General features: G+C 50.4%; 1 protein-coding gene across 1 annotated transcript in view; it reads right to left on the reverse strand.

Moving 5' to 3' along the window:
- The window catches only part of LOC121554355 (serine/threonine-protein phosphatase 2A 56 kDa regulatory subunit beta isoform), a 35,934-nt gene extending 25,738 nt beyond the window's left edge, over window positions 1–10,196 (reverse strand). Inside the window, 2 exon segments of the mRNA XM_041867910.2 lie at window positions 862–1,058; window positions 8,316–10,196. Coding sequence (XP_041723844.2) covers window positions 862–1,058; window positions 8,316–8,508 — 390 coding nt within the window. The 5' untranslated portion in view covers window positions 8,509–10,196.
- Between the last annotated feature and the right edge of the window lie 443 nt (window positions 10,197–10,639).

The following is a 10,639-nucleotide window of genomic DNA, read 5'->3' on the forward strand; positions in this document are numbered from 1 at the left end:
CCCTCTCTACCTCTCTGCTATCCCTCCCTCTCTCATTCCCTCTCTACCTCTCTGCTATCCCTCCCTCTCTCATTCCCTCTCTACCTCTCTGCTATCCCTCCCTCTCTCATTCCCTCTCTACCTCTGCTATCCCTCCTCTCTCATTCCCCTCTCTACCTCTCTGCTATCCCTCCCTCTCTCATTCCCTCTCTACCTCTCTGCTATCCCTCCCTCTCTCATTCCCTCTCTACCTCTCTGCTATCCCTCCCTCTCTCATTCCCTCTCTACCTCTCTGCTATCCCTCCATCTCTCATTCCCTCTCTACCTCTCTGCTATCCCTCCCTCTCTCGTTCCCTCTTTCTCCTCCACTCTGGCTCTTTTATAGTTTAATGTTCATCCAGCTGTGTCCCAAATGGCACCGTCTTCACAATATATTGTGCTAATTTAACCAGAGCCCTATGGGCCTTGATCAAAAGTAGTGCACTATATAGGGAATAGGGTGCCATTTGGGACACCTCTCTCCTTCCATCTCTTCCCCCTCCTCTCCTCCCTCCATCTCTCCCCCCTCCTCTCCTCCCTCCATCTCTCCCCCCTCCTCTCCTCCCTCCATCTCTCCCCACCTCCTTTCTCCCTCCATCTCTCCTCCTCTACTTTCCCTCCATCTCAACTCCCCTCCCTCCCTCTCTCCTCTCACCCTCTCTTCTCCCCCTCTCCCCTCTCTCCCCCTCCCTCCTCCTCCCCTCTCTCCCTCCCTCCCCCCTCCTCCTCTCCTCTCTTCTCCTTCCCTCCCCCCTCTCCTCTCTCTCCCTTCTCCTCCTCTCTCCCTCTCCTCCTCCTCCTCCTCCCCTCTCTCCTCCTCCCCTTTCTCTCCACCTCTCTCACCATCTTAATAGTCTCTGGGTAGAGTGGCTCTATCAGAACTCCTCTGCTGGTAGCAACAGACTCCACCAGCTCATTGAGCGCAGCTCGTTTGATCTCCTTCCCCTTGAGGTCGGCCACACAGTCCAGGAAGTCAAAGAGGACGCAGCACTGCTGCAGCTTCTTACAGAACAGGTTATGGAGCTCTGCCACAGGGGCATCTGGAGGAGGGATGGAGAGAGGGATGGAGAGGGATGGAGAGAGGGATGGAGAGAGGGATGGAGAGAGGGAAGGAAAGAGGGAAGGAGAGAGGGATGGAGAGAGGGATGGAGAGAGGGACGGAGAGAGGGATGGAGAGAGGGAAGGAGAGAGGGATGGAGAGAGGGATGGAGAGAGGGATGGATAGAGGGATGGAGAGAGGGATGGAGAGAGGGATGGAGAGAGGGATGGATAGAGGGTGGAGAGAGGGATGGAGAGAGGGATGGAGAGAGGGAAGGAGAGAGGGACGGAGAGAGGGATGGAGAGAGGGATGGAGAGAGGGAAGGAGAGAGGGATGGAGAGAGGGATGGAGAGAGGGATGGATAGAGGGATGGAGAGAGGGATGGAGAGAGGGATGGAGAGAGGGATGGATAGAGGGATGAGAGAGGGATGGAGAGAGGGAAGGAGAGAGGGATGAGAGAGGGATGGAGAGAGGGAAGGAGAGAGGGATGGAGAGAGGGATGATAGAGGTAAGGAGAGAGGGAAGGAGAAAGGGATGAGAGAGGGATGGAGCGAGGGATGGAGAGAGGGATGGAGAGAGGGATGGATAGAGTGAAGGAGAGAGGGAAGGAGAGAGGGATGAGAGAGGGATGGAAAGAGGGAAGGAGAGAGGGATGGAGAGAGGGATGGAGAGAGGGATGGAGAGAGGGATGGAGAGAGGGAAGGAGAGAGGGATGGATAGAGGGATGGAGAGAGGGATGGAGAGAGGGAAGGGAGAGGGATGAGAGAGGGATGGAGAGAGGGAAGGAGAGAGGGAAGGAAAGAGGGATGAGAGAGGGATGGAGAGAGGGAAGGAGAGAGGGAAGGAGAGAGGGAAGGAAAGAGGGATGAGAGAGGGATGGAGAGAGGGAAGGAGAGAGGGAAGGAGAGAGGGATGAGAGAGGGATGGAGAGAGGGATGGAGAGAGGGATGGAGAGAGGGATGGAGAGAGGGATGGAGAGAGGGATGGATAGAGGGATGGAGAGAGGGATGGAGAGAGGGATGGAGAGAGGGATGGATAGAGGGATGAGAGAGGGATGGAGAGAGGGAAGGAGAGAGGGAAGGAGAGAGGGATGGAGAGAGGGATGGAGAGAGGGATGGAGAGAGGGAAGGAGAGAGGGATGGAGAGAGGGATGGAGAGAGGGATGGATAGAGGGATGGAGAGAGGGATGGAGAGAGGGATGGAGAGAGGGATGGATAGAGGGATGAGAGAGGGATGGAGAGAGGGAAGGAGAGAGGGATGAGAGAGGGATGGAGAGAGGGAAGGAGAGAGGGATGGAGAGAGGGATGATAGAGGTAAGGAGAGAGGGAAGGAGAAAGGGATGAGAGAGGGATGGAGCGAGGGATGGAGAGAGGGATGGAGAGAGGGATGGATAGAGGGAAGGAGAGAGGGAAGGAGAGAGGGATGAGAGAGGGATGGAAAGAGGGAAGGAGAGAGGGATGGAGAGAGGGATGGAGAGAGGGATGGAGAGAGGGAAGGAGAGAGGAATGGAGAGAGGGAAGGAGAGAGGGATGGATAGAGGGATGGAGAGAGGGATGGAGAGAGGGAAGGAGAGAGGGATGAGAGAGGGATGGAGAGAGGGAAGGACAGAGGGAAGGAAAGAGGGATGAGAGAGGGATGGAGAGAGGGAAGGAGAGAGGGAAGGAGAGAGGGATGAGAGAGGGATGGAGAGAGGGAAGGAGAGAGAGATGGAGAGAGGGATGGAGAGAGATGGATAGAGGGATGGAGGGAGGGAAGGAGAGAGGGATGGAGAGAGAGATGGAGAGAGGGATGAGAGAGGGATGGAGAGAGGGATGGATAGAGGGATGGAGAGAGGGATGGAGAGAGGGATGGAGAGAGGGAAGGAGAGAGGGATGAGAGAGGGATGGAGAGAGGGAAGGAGAGAGGGATGGAGAGAGGGATGGATAGAGGGAAGGAAAGAGGGAAGGAGAGAGGGATGGAGAGAGGGATGGAGAGAGGGATGGATAGAGGGAAGGAGTGGGGGAAGGATAGAGGGATGAGAGAGGGATGGAGAGAGGGAAGGAGTGAGGGATGGAGAGAGGGATGGAGAGAGGGATGGAGAGAGGGATAGAGAGAGGGATGGATAGAGGGATGGATAGAGGGAAGGAGAGAGGGAAGGAGAGAGGGATGGATAGAGGGAAGGAGAGAGGGAAGGAGAGAGGGATGAGAGAGGGATGGAGAGAGGGAAGGATAGAGGGAAGGAGAGAGGGAAGGAGAGAGGGATGGATAGAGGGAAGGAGAGATGGAGAGTTTAAACACACAGCGTTCCTGCCTTGACAGTCAAAACAGTTTCAACCAACAGGCTGCACTTCTTGATCACAGCAAGGTAATCACATCAATGTAATCACATCAAGGTAATCACAGCAAGGTAATCACAGCCAGGTAATCACAGCACATGAAGGGAGAGAGAGAGAGAGAGAGAGAGAGAGAGAGAGAGAGAGAGAGAGAGAGAGAGAGAGAGAGAGAGGAGATAGAGAGGAGATAGAGAGGAGAGGAGAGGAGAGGAGAGGAGAGGAGAGGAGAGGAGAGGAGAGGAGAGGAGAGGAGAGGAGAGGAGAGGAGAGAGGAGAGAGGAGAGAGGAGTGACAGAGAGAGAAGAGAGAGAGAGAGAGGAGAGAGAAGAAAGAGGAGAGAGGAGAGGAGAGAGGAGAGAGAGAAGAGAGGAGAGAGGAGAGCGATGAGAGAGTGGAGAGGAGAGGAGAGAGGAGAGAGAGAAGAGAGGAGAGAGGAGAGAGAGGAGAGAGGAGAGGAGAGAGAGAGGAGAGAGAGAGGAGATTGGAGAGAGAGGAGAGAAGATGAGATAGAGAGGAGAGGAGGGGAGGGGAGAGAGGAGAGAGAGGAGTGAGGAGAGAGGAGAGAGGAGCGAAAAATAGAGAAGAGAGAGAGGAGAGAGAGAGAGGAGAGAGGAGCAACAGAGAGAGAGGAGCAAGAGGGAGAGGAGAGGAGAGAGGAGAGAGAGAAGAGAGGAGAGAGGAGAGAGATGAGAGAGTGGAGAGGAGAGGAGAGAGGAGAGAGAGAAGAGAGGAGAGAGGAGAGAGGAGAGAGATGAGAGAGTGGAGAGGAGAGGAGAGAGGAGAGAGAGAAGAGAGGAGAGAGGAGAGAGAGGAGAGGAGAGAGAGAGGAGAGAGGAGAGATGAGAGGAGAGAAAGAGGAGAGAGGAGTGAGGAGAGAGGAGAGAGGAGAGAGGAGTGAGGAGAGAGAGAGGAGAGAGGAGAGGAAAGAGAGAGAAGAGGGGAGACAGAGGAGAGAGGAGCGACAGAGAGAGAGAAGAGAGAGGGGAGGGGGTATATAGGGTTAAAGGATGACATCATCTCTGTTGCGCCTCTGTCTCTCACTCTTTTTCCACTCTCTCCCTCCATCTCTCTGGGTACCTCTCCTCTCCTCCCTCCCTCCCTCCATCCCCTCTCTCTCCTTCTCTCTGTGGCTTTCTAAATGAGATGAGCAACTACTGCTCTCCTCTTTAAATAACACCTATTATGTTTTGTCTCTTTCTCTCTCTCTGTGTGTGTGTGTGTGTGTGTGTGTGTCTGTGTGTGTGGGTTGTGTGATGATGAGCCGCTATATTTTAGCTGTTGCCCTCCTCCTCTCTCTCTCTCTTTCTAGCTCTGTCTAACCTCACCCACGTTGTGATGCAGTGAGCGAGAGAGAGAGAGAGAGAGGGGGGAGAAAGAGAGAGACAGAGAGATAGAAGGGGAGAGAGAGAGAGAGAGAGAGAGAGAGAGAGAGAGAGAGAGAGAGAGAGAGAGAGAGAGAAAGAGAGATAGACAAGATATAGAATGAATCAGTAACATTTTTCTTTTTTTCCATTGCTCACACAACCATGTTACTGTACTGCGGTCTCTCCTCTCTTCCTCTCCTCTCTTCCTCTCCTCTCTCTCTCCTCTCTCTCCTCTCTCTCCTCTCTCTCCTCTCTCTCTTCCTCTCCTCTCTCTCCTCTCTTCCTCTCCTCTCTTCCTCTCCTCTCTCCTCTCCCTCTCCCTCTCTCTCCCTCTCTCTCCTCTCTCTCCTCTCTCTCCCCTCTCCCCTCTCCCTCTCTCTCTCCCTCCCTCTCTCCCTCTCCTCTCTCTCTCTCTCCCCTCTCTCCTCTCTCTCCTCTCTCCTTCCTCTCTCTCTCTCCTCTCTCCTCTCCTCTCTCTCTTCCTCTCCTCTCTCTCCTCTCTTCCTCTCCTCTCTTCCTCTCCTCTCTTCCTCTCCTCTCCTCTCCCTCTCCCTCCTCTCCTCTCCCTCTCTTCCTCTCCTCTCTTCCTCTCCTCTCTTCCTCTCCTCTCTCTCCTCTCTTCCTCTCCTCTCTTCCTCTCCTCTCTTCCTCTCCTCTCTCTCCTCTCTTCCTTCTCTCTCTCTGTTCCTACACCTGTAAATGTAGATTCTTCCCTCTCTTCTTCTCTGCTCTTATCACCTCTCTCTCCCTTTCTCTAACTCTCCCACTCTCCATCTCCATCTCCCCCATCTCTCCATATTGATCAGGAGAGGATTCTGCGTCTTATGTAACCCCATACCTAGCCTCTCCAGCTGGCCTCTCCCTTACACACACACACACATTCACACACACACACACAAATATTACACTAATACACACACAGACAGCACAGACACACACACTACTGAGGGGTTATAGTTTTAACAGAGAGAATAGATCATAGAGATCTAGTGAGGGATTCTAGTTTTAACAGAGAGAATAGATCATAGAGATCTAGTGAGGGGTTCTAGTTTTAACAGAGAGAATAGATCCTAGAGATCTAGTGAGGGGTTATTGTGCCTAAAGGCTAGAAGAGATAAATAAGCTTCTATTGTCAGATGTAGTTTTTAGGTCACGGCAAAGAGCTATTTCAAGAGTGTCTCACACACACACACACACACACACACACACACACACATACACCACGTGGCCAGCTATTTGTTTTACAATAAATTGGTGTGTGTGTGTGTGTGTGTGTGTGTGTGTGTGTGTGTGTGTGTGTGTGTGTGTGTGTGTGTGTGTGTGTGTGTGTGTGTGTGTGTGTGTGTGTGTGTGTGTGTGTGTGTGTGATAGTGTGTGTGTGTGTGTGTGAGTGTGTGTGAAGCAGGGCGATCACGGGACAAACTCTCTGGTCTATCTTAAGGAGCAAGGCTCTACCAATGGCTACAGTAATGAGAGAATACATGGGGGGGACACTACACACACACACACACACACACACACACACACACACACACACACACACACACACACAAGTAGGTAGACCGCCTTCTGCCTTTAGACTCTGCGGTGTATCTCCATAAGAGATGTCTAGCAGCTGTCCCTTGTTTGCACTAAACTTATCAAATTGTATTTTCATTGTTTGATGTATTCAGTTTGATTAGAACAGATTCAGATTTGAATAGATTCAAAATTATTCTGATAATCAGAATGATTCTAATTAGAATTGATTCAGAGTGGAATTTGATTCAGCAAGGAATATGTGTGGATAATGTTGTAATGTTCTACAAACACAACTAATCCTCTGTTCCAGGTTCACTGGCTGCGTCTCAAATAGAACCCTATTCCCTATGTAGTGCACTATTTTTGATCAGGGTCTACAGGGTCATCTATTCTAGTGCACTTGGAACAGAGTGTAATGTTTACTGTTAATATGTATTGTTTATTTCACTTTTGTTTACTATCTACTTCACTTGCTTTGGCAATGTTAACATAGGTTTCCCATGCCAATAAAGCTCTTAAATTGAAGTTGAATTGAATTGAATTGAGAGGAGAGGAGAGGAGAGGAGAGGAGAGGAGAGGAGAGGAGAGGAGAGGAGAGGAGAGGAGAGGAGAGGAGAGGAGAGGAGAGGAGAGGAGAGAGGAGAGGAGAGAGGGAGAGGAGAGGAGAGGAGAGGAGAGGAGAGGAGAGGAGAGGAGAGGAGAGGAGAGGAGAGGAGAGGAGAGAGAGGAGAGGAGAGGAGAGAGGAGAGGAGAGGAGAGGAGAGGAGAGGAGAGGAGAGGAGGAGATCGGAGAGGAAGAGAGGGGCGAGGAGAATCTAGCCTGTGGGTGAAAATGTGACCTTAGCATCGTTAGCATTCTAGCTAAAGCATGGAGACCCATGACCAGAGAGGGAGGCTGATGCTGTAGCCCCAGGAGAGGACATCAAAGCTGGGGAGGAGCGCAAGGCTAACAGACAGTCTGAGGGGAGATGTGGAGGTCTGAAGGACGAATATTTCTAGTACTGTATTATCGTGAATCATGTCAAAGCATTTTCTAAATCCAATGTATTGTCATTATAATACTGAGCCTGTACTCACAAAGCGTCTCAGAGTAGGAGAGCAGATCTGGGATCAGGTTCCCTTTATTCCTTTTCATTATTATCTCAAAGACAAAACTGATCCTAGACCAACACTCCTCCCTGGGTTTTATCTACAGCGGGATTTTTACACTCTAAATAAATAAAGATTCTTATAGTATGATGTAATAATAACATAAAACGATCCTAAATCTCTCCGGTTGAAGCAGACGCTTAATAACAGTCATAGTAGCTCCAACCGTATTCTAGTGCACCTGATTCTAATAATTTAGCTGGTCGATAAGCTGCATCGGGTTCATTACAACTGGGGTTGGAGCGAAAATCTACAGGAGGGTAGCTCTCCAAGGAGCAGGGTTGGAGGTAAAACCTACAGGAGGGTAGCTCTCCAAGGAACAGGGTTGGAGTTAAAACCTACAGGAGGGTAGCTCTCCAAGGAACAGGGTTGGAGTTAAAACCTACAGGAGGGTAGCTCTCCAAGGAACAGGGTTGGAGTTAAAACCTACAGGAGGGTAGCTCTCCAGGAACAGGGTTGGAGGTAAAACCTACAGGAGGGTAGCTCTCCAGGAACAGGGTTGGAGGTAAAACCTACAGGAGGGCAGCTCTCCAGGAACAGGGTTGGAGGTAAAACCTACAGGAGGGTAGCTCTCCAGGAACAGGGTTGGAGAGTACACTCTTAGAATAAATAGTTCCAAAAGGGTTCTTCGGCTGTCCCCATGGGAGAACCCTTATTGATTCCAGGTAGAACCCTGTGTGGAAATGTACTACCTAGAACCAAAAACGTTTTTTCAAAGGGTTCTCCTATGGGGACAGCCGAAGAGCCCTTTTAGGTTCTGGATAGCACCTTTTTCTCTAAGAGTGTACATAGAATAAGACAAGACATAGAGAAAATACATTGACGAGGAGGTATATGACATAAAACAGTGGCCTCCTACAACAGGCTTGAACGGAATAGACCTTGACGAGGAGGTCGGCCTATATGACCCACCTTTGAGTAGCGGCAGCGGCGTCAGCTCGACCTGGGAGCTCTGGTAGCGGAACTGGGACGAGGAGTGGGAGCGCCTCTGCCGGGCTCTGCGCATCGACCGCCGGGGAAACCCATCCACCTTCTCCGCTGACGGAACCGAGAACCCGGTGGTCGGGGAGGAAGGGCTGGTCGGGGGCAGTTTGGTCGTCTCCATCGCTGCGGTGCTGTGTTAGCGAGCGGCCCGGTGTGTGTGTGTGTGTGTGTGTGTGTGTGTGTGTGTGTGTGTGTGTGTGTGTGTGTGTGTGTGTGTGTGTGTGTGTGTGTGTGTCTGTGTCAAGTGTGTGTGTGTGTGTGTGACCAGATGCACCGATGATATGATAGTGAAGGAGAGGCGTAAAGGATGGAGGCGAACAACTGTTATTTTTGTGTCCCTTATAGAGCCAATATGTTAACAAATTAATCAAAATGGATAATCTGGGAATAGAACAGAGGGGTGAGGAGGATTAGAGGAGTGGGTGATAGAGGAGGGAGGAAGGAGGGAGGGATAGAGACGGAGAGGTGCAGTCCAGAGATTGATGGATGAGGAGAGGAGGTTAAAATAAATAGGCTAAAGAGAGCGGTATGTATATGTGTTCTGCTGTTGCTTGATGTTCAATTCGCTTCGCACCTTGTGACTGCCTGCCTGCTGCCTATACCGTCTCAATACAGCCGAGGGAGGAAAAAAACGTTGCTCCAGTCGTTTTTAAAATAACGAAACATATTTTTACACAGACAAAGACAAACGCATTGATCTAACGGTAATTATCCACGTATCTATTGATAGACAGGGAAGAAGCACATGGATTCTTTAGGCTACTACCGTGAGGGCTGCTTTGCCGTATTGGCGTCATCAGCCTGTCATCGGCCTAAATTTGGTATTTATTTATATATTTCTGTCATGGATATAGCCTAGCCTATAGCCTATGGATCCTTACATAAAGCACATCACACCGATAAAGCAGGCCTACCCGAGCACCGGTTATAGGGATCATTCCATTCAGAAAACGTCAACAACATGAATCCATAAAATCAGTCGTTTGATTGCTCCGTCCACATCGATGATTAGTAAATCATTAATTGATTAGGTCATAAAAGACTCATATCATAAAATCTTCTTTCTGATTCCCGCTCCGATGCTGCATCACTGTTCCCCGGTTCCGTGAACGGTTCCGTTATTCGGTAACCCGCCTGGCCCTGCCGTTTCAGACCGAACGGGGCTCCGCGCAGGGCGGGGATGGAGATGGGGTGCTCGAACGTGCCGACATGTGCGGTTCTTCAGGGAGGCCGCTGCAACACCGAATCCCTGCTCTCCGTTCTAGCTCGCCGTTAAAAACACCCCAAAAATCTTTGCCACGCCGGTTGGTCACAGATGGGTTAGGTATATTCCCGTTTTTTCTGTCTGCTAGTCGCGTCTCCTCTCTCCTTGATTCGGTAAGGGAAGCGATTTCTCTCTCCCCCTCCCTGCTGTATCCTCGTCCTCTCTTCTGTCTCGGCTGCACTTAGGTGGTGCAAGGAGAGAGACACACTGCGGATGACGCGCTTCTTGCCACCGCGAATTATTTAATTATTTCATTTATATTTATGTAGACCTACCCCCGTCTTTACGCTATGGACGGACTGTGGCGCGCTTGTCTTGGGCTAGTGGGTGGATGCGTTATGACACGACGGGTGCACACGCTCTTTCACTCCCACATCTTTAAATAAATAAAAAAGAGCAGCGTTTATCCTTTCATCCGATCTCCTCTCCGCTCCTTCTATTCCTCTAGCTAGGCTACACCCACCGACTGTTCACCACTGTCTGTATGTCTGTCTGTTTGTCTGTCTGTCTCTTTGTCACCCCCTTCCTCCCTTCCTTCCCTCCCCCCTGCGAGTGTCTACCGTGTCTCACAGACGAGGTAAACACTTGTTAATCTCTTCTGCTTCCTGTCCTCTCTTTATTCTATCTATTCTCACACTCCAGAGCGGTCACTGCATGCGCTCTCGTGCCTGGTGTCCGCACGCGCTTTGTTTATGAAGGAATCATCTGTATCAACCCGGTTAGTAGCCGTTACCGTTTATTATCACTGCTCCATGTCTCTCCAGTGGTGTCGTAATGTTGCCTCTCTCCCTCTCAATTCAATTCAATTCAAATGACTTTATTGGCATGGGAAACATATGTTTACATTGTCAAAGCAAGTGAAATAGATAATAAACAAAAATGAAATAAACAATCAAAAATTAACAATAAACATTACACTCACAAAAGTTCCAAAATAATAGAGAACAGAGAATGTCATATTATGGCTATGTACAGTGTTATAACGATG

Source organism: Coregonus clupeaformis, unplaced genomic scaffold (assembly GCF_020615455.1).
Source record: "Coregonus clupeaformis isolate EN_2021a unplaced genomic scaffold, ASM2061545v1 scaf0514, whole genome shotgun sequence".
Lineage (NCBI taxonomy): Eukaryota > Metazoa > Chordata > Actinopteri > Salmoniformes > Salmonidae > Coregonus > Coregonus clupeaformis.